Genomic DNA, 16,320 nt, shown 5'->3' with positions numbered 1-16,320 from the left:
TAAACTCGTTGTTTGTGGACCAATTCAATAGTGAACTTTTCTTTACAACACGTGGCACCCATCTCGCAGTCTCCTCATCCGAATCCAACCAGCCTCCATCCGAAACATTGTGGTCCTTCGAGTCGGATAGTTGAGGAGAATCCGTCCACGTCGTGAAGATTCAGTTCGAGCCCTTGGAAAGACCAGACCACACCACGTCGCACGTGGAATCTCCGCCGGAAAAGAGCACGCCATTTTCTGTTACGTCATCAGAACACGCAGTCGTTCGATACGCAATGGATACCATCGACGCATTAATTTCGCAACAGATGCAACTCATCAGTTCAATCCAACGAGCTCTTCGAAATTTTAAGAAGCTCGGTCAAGCCAAAATGACCGCATCGGTAACACGCCAGCGGCTCGCAAACCTGAAGGAGAACTTCGCCAAGTCCCAGGAATTGGACGGAGCCATTGTCGCTTATGCAAGCGAGTCCACCAAAGCAGCTCATCCGTATTTCACGCAGGACCAGTTCTGCGTTGGTGAAGACGCCTTCAACGAAGCTGCAGATTTCATGGCAGAGGTACTCGGATCCACCACCGGTGAGTCATCTGCCTCCAGTAAATCGGTTGCCGATCTTCCTTACCGACCGGTGTCGCGCCTTCCGAAATTGCAGTTGCCTACGTTCGACGGACGTTTATCCCAATGGGAACAATTTCGCGATAATTTCAAATCGATGGTGTTTAACGACAGCACTCTTAGCGACGTAGATCGAATGCAGTATTTAATAACCTGTCTCAAAGGCGATGCAAGCAACGCGATCAGCCGTCTCGCAATTACTGAGAAGAACTTCCGCGTCGCGTGGGAGATACTCGTGAAACGATGCGAACACAAAAGTCGCCTCGTTTCAGTGCACCTTCAAACCCTGTTTGATCTACCAAAAGTCACAGTAGAAAATTTCATAAATCTTGGCCGCCTTCGAGACACCGCGAACATAGCAATCGAGTCTCTTCGAAACCTCGGTCGTCCAGTCGAACACTGGGACGACATCTTTGTATTTTGCGTCACCACTAAATTGTCCGAATCGTTGCGAAAAGAATGGAGACTCACGCTCGGCGAGAGTCGTGAGTGCCCGTCGTATGCCAAGCTAGACCAGTTTCTCGGTCAACAAATTAACGCGCTCGACGATTCGAAGCCCGGTGCTGTTGATGTAAACAAACAGGTGTCGCGACCATCCGTTAACCGTCTAAATTTGAAGTCGACTACCTCGCACACCGTCACGCCAAGTAACACGACATGTCCGGCATGTCGGTCCAATCATTTGTTGTACCAATGCGATCAATTTCGTAATCAAACTCCATCGGAGCGATACAAGCTCGTTCGAGCGACCAACCGGTGCATTAATTGTTTTAGCGCGAGTCACGCGGTGAAAGACTGTAAAAGCACGCGCGCTTGCAAGCAATGTCACAAAAGGCATCATACGATGCTGCACTTCCAAACCAGCGACGCACCCGCGCCGCCCTCGGTCTCTCTATTGACAGCGACCGACAATCCAATCGAACAGCCAATCGAGGCAAAAACACCGTCTCACTGCTTGACAAGCGCGATAGCCCGACCCACGACCGTCATTCTTGCCACCGCGTATGTACGAGTCTACTCGAAATCGGGCAATTTTGTGCAGGCTCGAGCGCTCCTGGATCAAGGCTCGGCTATATCAGTTATTTCAGAAAACCTTGTCCAGCTGTTACGCTTATCGAAATTACAAAGATCGATTCGCATACAGGGCATCGGAAATGCCCATACCTATTGTCGTCACGCTGTCTTGCTAACAATCACTCCCCACTCCAGCAGCGCTCCTGCCTTCCCCACTACTGCGCTCGTGCTCCCATCGTTGACGCAGTATAAACCGAATCGAGTCAATTCGCCGTGTCACTATACACACCTTTCGGGACTCAATTTAGCCGACAAGGACCCCATGAGTTCAGACCCAATCGAACTATTGATCGGTGCCGATCTATACGGATCAATCATTCGCGACGGTATTCGAAAAGGCGCCGGTAATGAACCTGTTGCCCAAAACACAGCATTGGGTTGGATAATATCCGGTCCGGTTGCAACTCATGCGTCCTCCACCTTCACATCCATCCATATTTCCCACGGAACTGTACACGAAACGTTCGAGTCCGAACTAAGCAGATTCTGGGAAATCGAGGAGATCCCTCGCACCTCGCTCCCAAGTCCCGAAGACATCCAGTGCGAAAACCATTTCGCATCCACGCATTTTCGCACGCCGGAGGGCAGATACGTCGTCCGTCTTCCCTTCAAGGACAAGTCGTCCACATCGCTCGGAACATCCCGATCCTCCGCGCTGTCGCACCTGTTATTCTCTGAACGCCGTCTCAAGCGGAACCCAACCCAGGCGGCGGAATATACACGCTTTCTCCAAGAATACGAATCCCTTGGTCATATGGAGAAGGTGACACAAACCGACGAGCAATCGTCTCCACCGTACTACATTCCGCATCACGGAGTGTCCCGAACGGACAGCGCCACAACCCGTCTCCGGGTGGTGTTTAATGCGTCATGTCGCACGTCGACGGGTATATCACTAAACGATTTATTGTTAATAGGACCGAAACTGCAAACTGACTTAACGTCAGTCATCTCATTATGGCTGCAAAGTCAATTCGTCTTCACAGCCGACATCGAAAAGATGTATCGGCAAATATTGATTGACCCATGAGATCGCGATTATCAACGCATTTTGTGGCGTACCAATTCGTCTAATCAAGTACAAGAATACCGCCTTAGTACTGTCACCTATGGCACCGCGTCAGCCCCATTCCAAGCTCAACGGGTCCTCCAACAGCTGGTTGAGGACGAAGGCTCTTCGTTCCCTCTAGCCGTCCCCGTGCTACGACACCAAATTTACGTCGATGACTGCATTTTTGGTGCCGACAATATTCAACTGGCCCGGCAAACGCGTGATCAGCTCATCACTCTCTTACAAAAGGGAGGGTTTCGTCTACGCAAGTGGGCAAGCAATCGGTCGACTCTCCTTGCAGACTTGGATCCGTCCGACCATGGACTCGCGTGCGCCAAAGAACTCCGGAGCGACGAATATTTAAAAATATTGGGTATTACGTGGTGCCCGGAAAGTGACCAATTCAAGTTTCGACTTTCCATTCCAAGCCACTCCAAATCCACAAAACGTGGGCTCTTGTCGCTCATAGCAAAACTGTTCGACCCGCTAGGGTGGGCAGTACCAGTAGTCATTACCGCCAAAATCCTCATTCAACAGCTTTGGAAGTTGAAATGCGATTGGGACGATCCCCTTCCAGTCGAATTTCAAACTCAGTGGGAACGATATCGCTCCCTCCTCCACCACTTAGAGTCAGCTCACATTCCGCGATGGACTGGACAAACAGCCGATACAGTTGACGTCCAGCTTCATGGCTTCTCCGACGCGTCCTCGGTCGCTTATGCTGCGGTAGTATACCTTCGCGTCGTTTCCTCCGACGGCAGTATCACCGTCTCCCTGTTGATGGCGAAGTCAAAGGTAGCTCCTGTGAAAACAATCAGCATTCCTCGTCTCGAGTTAACAGCCGCCCACCTGCTTGCACGATTACTGGATTGCATTCAGCAAGCCCTCCACAAGCGTAGCCTTCCATGCGTATGCTGGACAGACTCGACCATCACGCGAGCGTGGCTCAGCAAACCGCCGGCGACGTGGAAAACATTCGTTGCAAATCGCGTGTCCGAAATCCACTCACTGGTTCCAACTGGCCAATGGCTCCATGTCCCGTCAGAGGACAACCCTGCAGACTGCGCCTCGCGTGGCGTTTCAGCGCCGGAATTGGTTTCCCATCCTTTATGGTGGAACGGTCCGCAGTGGCTGCGACTTGTTCCTGAATTTTGGCCATCTCAACCTGCAATAGCAGAGGCACACATTCTCGACGAAAAGAGGAATCCTGTTCCAATTCTTGCATCAACCACGATCGAGCCATGGGACATCCAGACTCGATACTCATCGTGGACCAAACTCCTTCGGGTGACCGCATATGTCATCCGGTTCATTGAGGCAATTCGCCACCATCCTCTCACCTTTTCGCTCACGGGAAATTGCCCGAAGAGTCCAAGAGCAGACCACTCGTTGCATCCGGACGAGATTCAAATCGCCAAGTATTATTGGTATAAAACCATTCAACGGGCATGCTTTCCCAGCGAGTTGTCCAAACTCGTCGCGAAAACGCCAGTACCGAGCTCCAGCCCGCTGTCCAAATTAAATCCTTACCTCGACTCGAGCGAGTTGATCCGAGTAAAGGGTAGGCTGCGACACTCCAACCTTCCAGAAGCGAGGAAGCACCCAATAGTTCTCCGCTCTCACCAACTGCTCAACCTCATCATCGCGCACCATCACCAAAAAACATTGCATGGAGGACCTTCACTCACACTCGCTTCCCTCAGGGAAGAATTGTGGATCCTGAGAGCTCGAACGACAGTGAGGTCGATCTTGTATCGGTGCGTCCCATGCACGCGCGAAGCAGCTAAGGTTCCGACAGAACTCATGGGGGACTTGCCGAGCATGCGAGTCAACCCTCAGTCGCGAGCGTTCACCCACACCGGCGTCGATTATGCCGGACCCATACTTGTGAGACTATCGTCTGGCCGCGGTCACAAAACGCATAAAGCGTACATCTCCATATTCATCTGCATGACCACGAAAGCGGTCCACCTAGAACTAGTCTCAGACTACAGCTCACAAGCGTTTATAAGCGCCTTCCACCGTTTCATCGCGCGTCGAGGTTTACCTCATAGCATGTATTCCGATAATGGAACCACATTCCAAGGCGCGGATCGCGAATTAACCAAAGCACATCGCGATGCCATCCGACAATCAAACTTCCTAAACGAAGTAGCCACTAACCGAGTAGCATGGCATTTCTTACCCCCCGCAGCGCCACATTTCGGTGGCTTGTGGGAGGCCGCGGTGCGCAGCACTAAACACCACCTAAAAAGGTGTGTCGGCGCGCATACTCTCACGTCCGAGGAAATGGCCACGCTGCTCTGTCGGATCGAGGCATGCTTAAACTCGCGACCATTAGGTGCCGTCTCCGATGTCCTTGACGATTACGGAGTGTTAACACCTGGACACTTCTTAATCGGAGCTCCTATCATCAGCCATCCTGAACCGAGCGTACTCGATTTCCGAGAAAACAGACTGTCGCGTTGGCAGCTTGTACAGCGCCTGTCCGAAGGTTTTTGGAAATCCTGGTCGCGCGACTACTTGCATACGCTGCAACAACGCCCGAAATGGCGTGTCGTGCAACAATTGGCCAAGCGAGGTCAAATCGTACTACTGCGTAATCCTAACGCGCCTCCGGCCCACTGGGCCCTCGGTCGGATCAGCGAATGTCATCCGGGCAAGGACGGACTCACCCGAGTAGTAACTGTCAAGACTCAGCTGTCCGAATTCAAAAGACCACTTGAGAAACTGTGCTTTCTCCCAGTAGAAATTAACGCAGAGACGCAAGCTGTCATGGCGGGCGGAACGCCCACTTGTCCGGATGACCCCCCTTCCGGTGCGTCTTAAGTAAAATTGTATATTTGTTTTTTTTGGGTTTTGTTTGAACTGTAGCCCATTTCAACGCGTATTCGACCAACGTCTAGTCCGACACGGTGCGTTCAACAACCAGCGCCTGCATCCTTGTCGAATGTACTCATTCGAGGCGGGCGGTATGTTCAATGCCGTCGTGAACAAAACCGCGATAGTACAGCGACCAGCTCAGCGAAGATGAGCACCGCCGTTTACGCCGTTTCAGTATCGCACATACAAACAGAATATTCGAGAACAGACAACCGTTTAGGTCACTTTTTTTGATCGTCCCCACCACGAAAATCGACTCTCGATATTCCGCGCGACGTCGATCGCGCTCTCTTGCCTCCCGGACGTGTTAGCGAAAGCAACCATTTGTGACCAGTGCGAATAAACCGTGACCGTGTCGGCCTTATCACCGTCCGTATTAAAGAATTGTACCCGCGATTCAGAACACAAGTACGCGAGTGTCTCGTATCGAAACCTGGCCTCGCGAGAAACCACCAACAGAATAAACTCGTTGTTTGTGGACCAATTCAATAGTGAACTTTTCTTTACAACACGTGGCACCCATCTCGCAGTCTCCTCATCCGAATCCAACCAGCCTCCATCCGAAACACTACTCTATATTTAAGCTTTTACCTGTCCAATTTTTGGTTACCTACTTGCAGTCGCAATGTAAATAACTTTGTCTAATAAGATTTTACTAAAATTGATTTTAAACTTTCTCTTCAAAATAGATCAGTCGACTTACTGTTGTATTTTACAACTTCTCACCTAGCTAATTTTTGGTAGCCTACTTGTATTTGCATTTTAGGCACTATTGTGTATCTAGATTTTACTAAAAATTGATTCTCAATTTTATTTTCAAAATAAATTACAGTCGAAATCCCAATTTGTTTTTAACTTTTGCATTTCTAATTTTTGGTTACTTACTTGTGATCACAGTGTAAATTACTTTGTCTAATCAGATTTTTCTAAAATCGATTTTAAAATTTCTCTTCAAAATAGATCCGTTGACTTACTGTTTTCTTTTACAACTTCTCACCTAGCTAATTTTCGGTAGCCTACTTGTAGTTGCATTTTAAATCCTATTGTCTAACTAGATTTTACTAAAATTCATTTTAAATTTTATTTTCAAGATAGAGCAAAGTCAAATTCCTACCCTATATTCAAGCTTTTTACCTGTCTAATTTTTGATTACTTATTTGCTATCACAGTTGTTACGGATGACGAACAGGTGTTCAATATCATCTCTGGCAGAAACCGTCCTAGATAAATCTACATAATTGTTTAGGTTAGTTTACGGCCCAAACGTACGCACGACCAACTGGTCGTTGACAAAATACGAATGTTCACTTGAAGGGTACTGACAAGTACCACCCGTCATTGCAGGGCTATGTAAGCCCTTACATTTCTACTCTCGTGGGCTAGTACTGTCGTAATCACGAATAGTGTCGCGTCGTGCTGCATCTCGGAAGTCAACTACCAGTGAGATCGGACGTTCGTTCCTTTTGAATCAAAGTTTAACCGTACAGATTCCGCGAGTTCGGTCTAAAATCTGTTAGGCAGTGACAAGGTTGCTCCGAGTCCCCCGCATTGCCGGTGCGTCAACACCGTGCGTCTTAGCTTAGGTAATATCACCTTTCAATTTCTTTCCTATTCTAAATTCAGTTCATTCGCGACACAAGTACACTTGTAGAACGAAACTCTATAGTAAGAATATATTTGTCTTCTTTGATAATTAACTCAAATTCATTAAACCCATAATTATCGTCCAATATCCTAACCAAGTGATTGAACGTCCCCACATGATACAATCTTACCGCTCGGATTCTATCAATTAAATTATACTAGTTACGAGGCTTACTAATTATCCTAGCAATTCCCTGATTAACCATCAGGCTCTTTCGCGACATTCCAATTGTCCGAACAGAGATTTATCCAACCTAGCGGCTCCCCAGTTTTGCATTGGGTTCGTCCTCATCCTAACAGCTCCCTGATTTCGCATCAGGTTCGTCTGTGCTATTATACAACCTCCTAGCAGCTCCCCGGTTTTGCATCGGGTTCGTCTGCGTTTGACTCCATTCCTAGAGGCTCCCTGACTTCGCGCCAGGTTCGTCCTCGCTGTCAATAATCCTAGCGGCTCCTCAATTTCGCATTGGGTTCGTCCGCGTTCCTTAACTAACAAATTTATATCATATTCCTAGGGTAATAACCCTTCGCCGGCCACTCGTGCTGCTCGCGGCCCTGGCTCGTGACACAGTGCAAATAACTTTGTCTAATCGGATTTTACTAGAATTGATTTTGAACTTTCTCTTCAAAATAGATCAGTCGAATTTCTGTTTTATTTTTCAACTTTTCACTTAGCTAATTTTTGGTCGGCTACTTGTATTTGCATTTTAAACACTATTGTCTATCTAGATTTTACTAAAATTGATTTTAAATTTTATGTTCAAAATAGATCAAACTCGAGGTCCTAATTTGTTTTTAAACTTTTGCCTTTCTAATTTTTGGTTACTTATTTGTGATCACAATGTAACCAACTTTGCCTAATTGGATTTTACTAAAATTGGTTTTAATTTTTTTCTTCGAAAATAGCTATTGATCTAGATCAGTCGCATTTCTGCTTTACTTTACATCTAATTTTTGGTAGCCTACTTGTATTTGCTTTTTTAGATAATATTGCCTAACTAGATTTTACTACCATTGATTTTAAATTTTATTTTCAAAATAGACCAAAGTCGGATTCCTACTCTATATTTAAGCTTTTACCTGTCTACTTTTTGGTTACTTGCTTGTGACAGCATTGTAAATAATATTGTCTAACTGGATTTTAGTGAATTTATTTTAGATTTTATTTTCAAAGTAGAGAGATCCCAGTCGAATTCCTACTTTATTTTAGACTTTTACCTGTCTACTTTTTGGTTACTTTCTTGTAATCACAGCGTAGATATCTTTGCCTAATTAGGTTTTACTAAAATTGATTTTGAATTTTATTCAGTCGCAATTCTGCTTTATTTTACAATTTTCTAATAATTTTTTTTTTTATTTGGTAGCCTACTTGTATTTGCTTTTAAATAGTATTGCCTAACTACATTTTATTATAATTAATTTTGAATTTTATTTCCAAAATAGATCAAAGCCGAATTCCTACTCTATATTAAAGCTTTTACCTGTCCAATTTTTGGTTACCTACTCGCAGTCGCAATGTAAATAACTTTGTCTAATAAGATTTTACTAAAATTGATTTTAAACTTTCTCTTCAAAATAGATCAGTCGACTTACTGATGTATTTTACAACATCTCACCTAGCTAATTTTTGGTAGCCTACTTGTATTTGCATTTTAGGCACTATTGTGTATCTAGATTTTACTAAAAATTGATTCTCAATTTTATTTTCAAAATAAATTACAGTCGAAATCCCAATTTGTTTTTAACTTTTGCATTTCTAATTTTTGGTTACTTACTTGTGATCACAGTGTAAATTACTTTGTCCAATCAGATTTTACTAAAATTGATTTTAAACTTTCTCTTCAAAATAGATCAGTCGACTTACTGTTGTATTTTACAACTTCTCATCTAGCTAATTTTTGGTAGCCTACTTGTATTTGCATTTTAGGCACTATTGTGTATCTAGATTTTACTAAAAATTGATTCTCAATTTTATTTTCAAAATAAATTACAGTCGAAATCCCAATTTGTTTTTAACTTTTGCGTTTCTAATTTTTGGTTACTTACTTGTGATCACAGTGTAAATTACTTTGTCTAATCAGATTTTTCTAAAATCGATTTTAAAATTTCTCTTCAAAATAGATCCGTTGACTTACTGTTTTCTTTTACAACTTCTCACCTAGCTAATTTTCGGTAGCCTACTTGTAGTTGCATTTTAAATCCTATTGTCTAACTAGATTTTACTAAAATTCATTTTAAATTTTATTTTCAAGATAGAGCAAAGTCGAATTCCTACCCTATATTCAAGCTTTTTACCTGTCTAATTTTTGATTACTTATTTGCTATCACAGTTGTTACGGATGACGAACAGGTGTTCAATATCATCTCTGGCAGAAACCGTCCTAGATAAACGAACAGAGCTACCCTAGATAAATCTACATAATTGTTTAGGTTAGTTTAGGGCCCAAACGTACGCACGACCAACTGGTCGTTGACAAAATACGAATGTTCACTTGAAGGGTACTGACAAGTACCATCCGTCATTGCAGGGCTATATAAGCCCTTACATTTCTACTCTCGTGGGCTAGTACTGTCGTAATCACGAATAGTGTCGCGTCGTGCTGCATCTCGGAGGTCAACTACCAGTGAGATCGGACGTTCGTTCCTTTTGAATCAAAGTTTAACCGTACAGATTCCGCGAGTTCGGTCTAAAATCTGTTAGGCAGTGACAAGTTTGCTCCGAGTCCCCCGCATTGCCGGTGCGTCAACACCGTGCGTCTTAGCTTAGGTAATATCACCTTTCAATTTCTTTCCTATTCTAAATTCAGTTCATTCGCGACACAAGTACACTTGTAGAACGAAACTCTATAGTAAGTATATATTTGTCTTCTTTGATAATTAACTCAAATTCATTAAACCCATAATTATCGTCCAATATCCTAACCAAGTGATTAAACGTCCCCACATGATACATTCTTACCGCTCGGATTGTATCAATTAAATTATACTAGTTACGAGGCTTACTAATTATCCTAGCAATTCCCTGATTAACCATCAGGCTCTTTCGCGACATTCCAATTGTCCGAACAGAGATTTATCCAACCTAGCGGCTCCCCAGTTTTGCATTGGGTTCGTCCTCATCCTAACAGCTCCCTGATTTCGCATCAGGTTCGTCTGTGCTATTATACAACCTCCTAGCAGCTCCCCGGTTTTGCATCGGGTTCGTCTGCGTTTGACTCCATTCCTAGAGGCTCCCTGACTTCGCGTCAGGTTCGTCCTCGCTGTCAATAATCCTAGCGGCTCCTCAATTTCGCATTGGGTTCGTCCGCGTTCCTTAACTAACAAATTTATATCATATTCCTAGGGTAATAACCCTTCGCCGGCCACTCGTGCTGCTAGCGGCCCTGGCTCGTAACACAGTGCAAATAACTTTGTCTAATCGGATTTTACTAGAATTGATTTTGAACTTTCTCTTCAAAATAGATCAGTCGAATTTCTGTTTTATTTTTCAACTTTTCACTTAGCTAATTTTTGGTCGGCTACTTGTATTTGCATTTTAAACACTATTGTCTATCTAGATTTTACTAAAATTGATTTTAAATTTTATGTTCAAAATAGATCAAACTCGAGGTCCTAATTTGTTTTTAAACTTTTGCCTTTCTAATTTTTGGTTACTTATTTGTGATCACAATGTAACCAACTTTGCCTAATTGGATTTTACTAAAATTGGTTTTAATTTTTTTCTTCGAAAATAGCTATTGATCTAGATCAGTCGCATTTCTGCTTTACTTTACATCTAATTTTTGGTAGCCTACTTGTATTTGCTTTTTTAGATAATATTGCCTAACTACATTTTATGATAATTAATTTTCAATTTTATTTCCAAAATAGATCAAAGCCGAATTCCTACTCTATATTTAAGCTTTTACCTGTCCAATTTTTGGTTACCTACTTGCAGTCGCAATGTAAATAACTTTGTCTAATAAGATTTTACTAAAATCGATTTTAAACTTTCTCTTCAAAATAGATCAGTCGACTTACTGACGTATTTTACAACATCTCACCTAGCTAATTTTTGGTAGCCTACTTGCATTTGCATTTTAGGCACTATTGTGTATCTAGATTTTACTAAAAATTGATTCTCAATTTTATTTTCAAAATAAATTACAGTCGAAATCCCAATTTGTTTTTAACTTTTGCATTTCTAATTTTTGGTTACTTACTTGTGATCACAGTGTAAATAACTTTGTCCAATCAGATTTTACTAAAATTGATTTTAAACTTTCTCTTCAAAATAGATCAGTCGACTTACTGTTGTATTTTACAACTTCTCATCTAGCTAATTTTTGGTAGCCTACTTGTATTTGCATTTTAGGCACTATTGTGTATCTAGATTTTACTAAAAATTGATTCTCAATTTTATTTTCAAAATAAATTACAGTCGAAATCCCAATTTGTTTTTAACTTTTGCGTTTCTAATTTTTGGTTACTTACTTGTGATCACAGTGTAAATTACTTTGTCTAATCAGATTTTTCTAAAATCGATTTTAAAATTTCTCTTCAAAATAGATCCGTTGACTTACTGTTTTCTTTTACAACTTCTCACCTAGCTAATTTTCGGTAGCCTACTTGTAGTTGCATTTTAAATCCTATTGTCTAACTAGATTTTACTAAAATTCATTTTAAATTTTATTTTCAAGATAGAGCAAAGTCGAATTCCTACCCTATATTCAAGCTTTTTACCTGTCTAATTTTTGATTACTTATTTGCTATCACAGTTGTTACGGATGACGAACAGGTGTTCAATATCATCTCTGGCAGAAACCGTCCTAGATAAACGAACAGAGCTACCCTAGATAAATCTACATAATTGTTTAGGTTAGTTTAGGGCCCAAACGTACGCACGACCAACTGGTCGTTGACAAAATACGAATGTTCACTTGAAGGGTACTGACAAGTACCATCCGTCATTGCAGGGCTATATAAGCCCTTACATTTCCACTCTCGTGGGCTAGTACTGTCGTAATCACGAATAGTGTCGCGTCGTGCTGCATCTCGGAAGTCAACTACCAGTGAGATCGGACGTTCGTTCCTTTTGAATCAAAGTTTAACCGTACAGATTCCGCGAGTTCGGTCTAAAATCTGTTAGTTAGTGACAAGGTTGCTCCGAGTCCCCCGCATTGCCGGTGCGTCAACACCGTGCGTCTTAGCTTAGGTAATATCACCTTTCAATTTCTTTCCTATTCTAAATTCAGTTCATTCGCGACACAAGTACACTTGTAGAACGAAACTCTATAGTAAGAATATATTTGTCTTCTTTGATAATTAGCTCAAATTCATTAAACCCATAATTATCGTCCAATATCCTAACCAAGTGATTAAACGTCCCCACATGATACAATCTTACCGCTCGGATTGTATCAATTAAATTATACTAGTTACGAGGCTTACTAATTATCCTAGCAATTCCCTGATTAACCATCAGGCTCTTTCGCGACATTCCAATTGTCCGAACAGAGATTTATCCAACCTAGCGGCTCCCCAGTTTTGCATTGGGTTCGTCCTCATCCTAACAGCTCCCTGATTTCGCATCAGGTTCGTCTGTGCTATTATACAACCTCCTAGCAGCTCCCCGGTTTTGCATCGGGTTCGTCTGCGTTTGACTCCATTCCTAGAGGCTCCCTGACTTCGCGTCAGGTTCGTCCTCGCTGTCAATAATCCTAGCGGCTCCTCAATTTCGCATTGGGTTCGTCCGCGTTCCTTAACTAACAAATTTATATCATATTCCTAGGGTAATAACCCTTCGCCGGCCACTCGTGCTGCTCGCGGGCCTGGCTCGTAACACAGTGCAAATAACTTTGTCTAATCGGATTTTACTAGAATTGATTTTGAACTTTCTCTTCAAAATAGATCAGTCGAATTTCTGTTTTATTTTTCAACTTTTCACTTAGCTAATTTTTGGTCGGCTACTTGTATTTGCATTTTAAACACTATTGTCTATCTAGATTTTACTAAAATTGATTTTAAATTTTATGTTCAAAATAGATCAAACACGAGGTCCTAATTTGTTTTTAAACTTTTGCCTTTCTAATTTTTGGTTACTTATTTGTGATCACAATGTAACCAAATTTGCCTAATTGGATTTTACTAAAATTGGTTTTAATTTTTTTCTTCGAAAATAGCTATTGATCTAGATCAGTCGCATTTCTGCTTTACTTTACATCTAATTTTTGGTAGCCTACTTGTATTTGCTTTTTTAGATAATATTGCCTAACTACATTTTATGATAATTAATTTTGAATTTTATTTTCAAAGTAGAGAGATCCCAGTCGAATTCCTACTTTATTTTAGACTTTTACCTGTCTACTTTTTGGTTACTTTCTTGTGATCACAGCGTAGATATCTTTGCCTACTTAGGTTTTACTAAAATTGATTTTGAATTTTATTCAGTCGCAATTCTGCTTTATTTTACAATTTTCTAATAATTTTTTTTTTATTTGGTAGCCTACTTGTATTTGCTTTTAAATAGTATTGCCTAACTACATTTTATGATAATTAATTTTGAATTTTATTTCCAAAATAGATCAAAGCCGAATTCCTACTCTATATTTAAGCTTTTACCTGTCCAATTTTTGGTTACCTACTTGCAGTCGCAATGTAAATAACTTTGTCTAATAAGATTTTACTAAAATTGATTTTAAACTTTCTCTTCAAAATAGATCAGTCGACTTACTGTTGTATTTTACAACATCTCACCTAGCTAATTTTTGGTAGCCTACTTGTATTTGCATTTTAGGCACTATTGTGTATCTAGATTTTACTAAAAATTGATTCTCAATTTTATTTTCAAAATAAATTACAGTCGAAATCCCAATTTGTTTTTAACTTTTGCATTTCTAATTTTTGGTTACTTACTTGTGATCACAGTGTAAATTACTTTGTCTAATCAGATTTTACTAAAATTGATTTTAAACTTTCTCTTCAAAATAGATCAGTCGACTTACTGTTGTATTTTACAACTTCTCACCTAGCTAATTTTTGGTAGCCTACTTGTATTTGCATTTTAGGCACTATTGTGTATCTAGATTTTACTAAAAATTGATTCTCAATTTTATTTTCAAAATAAATTACAGTCGAAATCCCAATTTGTTTTTAACTTTTGCGCTTCTAATTTTTGGTTACTTTCTTGTGATCACAGCGTAGATATCTTTGCCTACTTAGGTTTTACTAAAATTGCTTTTGAATTTTATTCAGTCGCAATTCTGCTTTATTTTACAATTTTCTAATAATTTTTTTTTTATTTGGTCTCCTACTTGTATTTGCTTTTAAATAGTATTGCCTAACTACATTATATGATAATTAATTATGAATTTTATTTCCAAAATAGATCAAAGTCGAATTCCTACTCTATATTTAAGCTTTTACCTGTCCAATTTTTGGTTACCTACTTGCAGTCGCAATGTAAATAACTTTGTCTAATAAGATTTTACTAAAATTGATTTTAAACTTTCTCTTCAAAATAGATCAGTCGACTTACTGATGTATTTTACAACATCTCACCTAGCTAATTTTTGGTAGCCTACTTGTATTTGCATTTTAGGCACTATTGTGTATCTAGATTTTACTAAAAATTGATTCTCAATTTTATTTTCAAAATAAATTACAGTCGAAATCCCAATTTGTTTTTAACTTTTGCATTTCTAATTTTTGGTTACTTACTTCTGATCACAGTGTAAATAACTTTGTCCAATCAGATTTTACTAAAATTGATTTTAAACTTTCTCTTCAAAATAGATCAGTCGACTTACTGTTGTATTTTACAACTTCTCATCTAGCTAATTTTTGGTAGCCTACTTGTATTTGCATTTTAGGCACTATTGTGTATCTAGATTTTACTAAAAATTGATTCTCAATTTTATTTTCAAAATAAATTACAGTCGAAATCCCAATTTGTTTTTAACTTTTGCGTTTCTAATTTTTGGTTACTTACTTGTGATCACAGTGTAAATTACTTTGTCTAATCAGATTTTTCTAAAATCGATTTTAAAATTTCTCTTCAAAATAGATCCGTTGACTTACTGTTTTCTTTTACAACTTCTCACCTAGCTAATTTTCGGTAGCCTACTTGTAGTTGCATTTTAAATCCTATTGTCTAACTAGATTTTACTAAAATTCATTTTAAATTTTATTTTCAAGATAGAGCAAAGTCGAATTCCTACCCTATATTCAAGCTTTTTACCTGTCTAATTTTTGATTACTTATTTGCTATCACAGTTGTTACGGATGACGAACAGGTGTTCAATATCATCTCTGGCAGAAACCGTCCTAGATAAACGAACAGAGCTACCCTAGATAAATCTACATAATTGTTTAGGTTAGTTTAGGGCCCAAACGTACGCACGACCAACTGGTCGTTGACAAAATACGAATGTTCACTTGAAGGGTACTGACAAGTACCATCCGTCATTGCAGGGCTATATAAGCCCTTACATTTCTACTCTCGTGGGCTAGTACTGTCGTAATCACGAATAGTGTCGCGTCGTGCTGCATCTCGGAAGTCAACTACCAGTGAGATCGGACGTTCGTTCCTTTTGAATCAAAGTTTAACCGTACAGATTCCGCGAGTTCGGTCTAAAATCTGTTAGGCAGTGACAAGTTTGCTCCGAGTCCCCCGCATTGCCGGTGCGTCAACACCGTGCGTCTTAGCTTAGGTAATATCACCTTTCAATTTCTTTCCTATTCTAAATTCAGTTCATTCGCGACACAAGTACACTTGTAGAACGAAACTCTATAGTAAGAATATATTTGTCTTCTTTGATAATTAACTCAAATTCATTAAACCCATAATTATCGTCCAATATCCTAACCAAGTGATTAAACGTCCCCACATGATACATTCTTACCGCTCGGATTGTATCAATTAAATTATACTAGTTACGAGGCTTACTAATTATCCTAGCAATTCCCTGATTAACCATCAGGCTCTTTCGCGACATTCCAATTGTCCGAACAGAGATTTATCCAACCTAGCGGCTCCCCAGTTTTGCATTGGGTTCGTCCTCATCCTAACAGC

At 40.6% G+C, this 16,320-nt stretch overlaps 1 protein-coding gene across 1 annotated transcript; it reads left to right on the top strand.

The window, feature by feature from the left end:
• The first annotated feature begins 275 nt into the window (after window positions 1-275).
• LOC143219491 (uncharacterized) lies at window positions 276-5,570 on the top strand. The gene is made up of 2 exons (XM_076445439.1): window positions 276-2,692; window positions 2,789-5,570. The coding sequence occupies exons 1-2, from the start codon at window positions 276-278 to the stop codon at window positions 5,568-5,570; spliced, it is 5,199 nt and encodes a 1,732-aa protein (XP_076301554.1).
• The last annotated feature ends 10,750 nt before the right edge of the window (window positions 5,571-16,320 follow it).

The sequence above is a fragment of the Lasioglossum baleicum genome, unplaced genomic scaffold, assembly GCF_051020765.1.
Source record: "Lasioglossum baleicum unplaced genomic scaffold, iyLasBale1 scaffold0031, whole genome shotgun sequence".
Classification (NCBI taxonomy): Eukaryota; Metazoa; Arthropoda; class Insecta; order Hymenoptera; family Halictidae; genus Lasioglossum; species Lasioglossum baleicum.
This window is presented reverse-complemented; position numbering and strand designations above follow the sequence as displayed.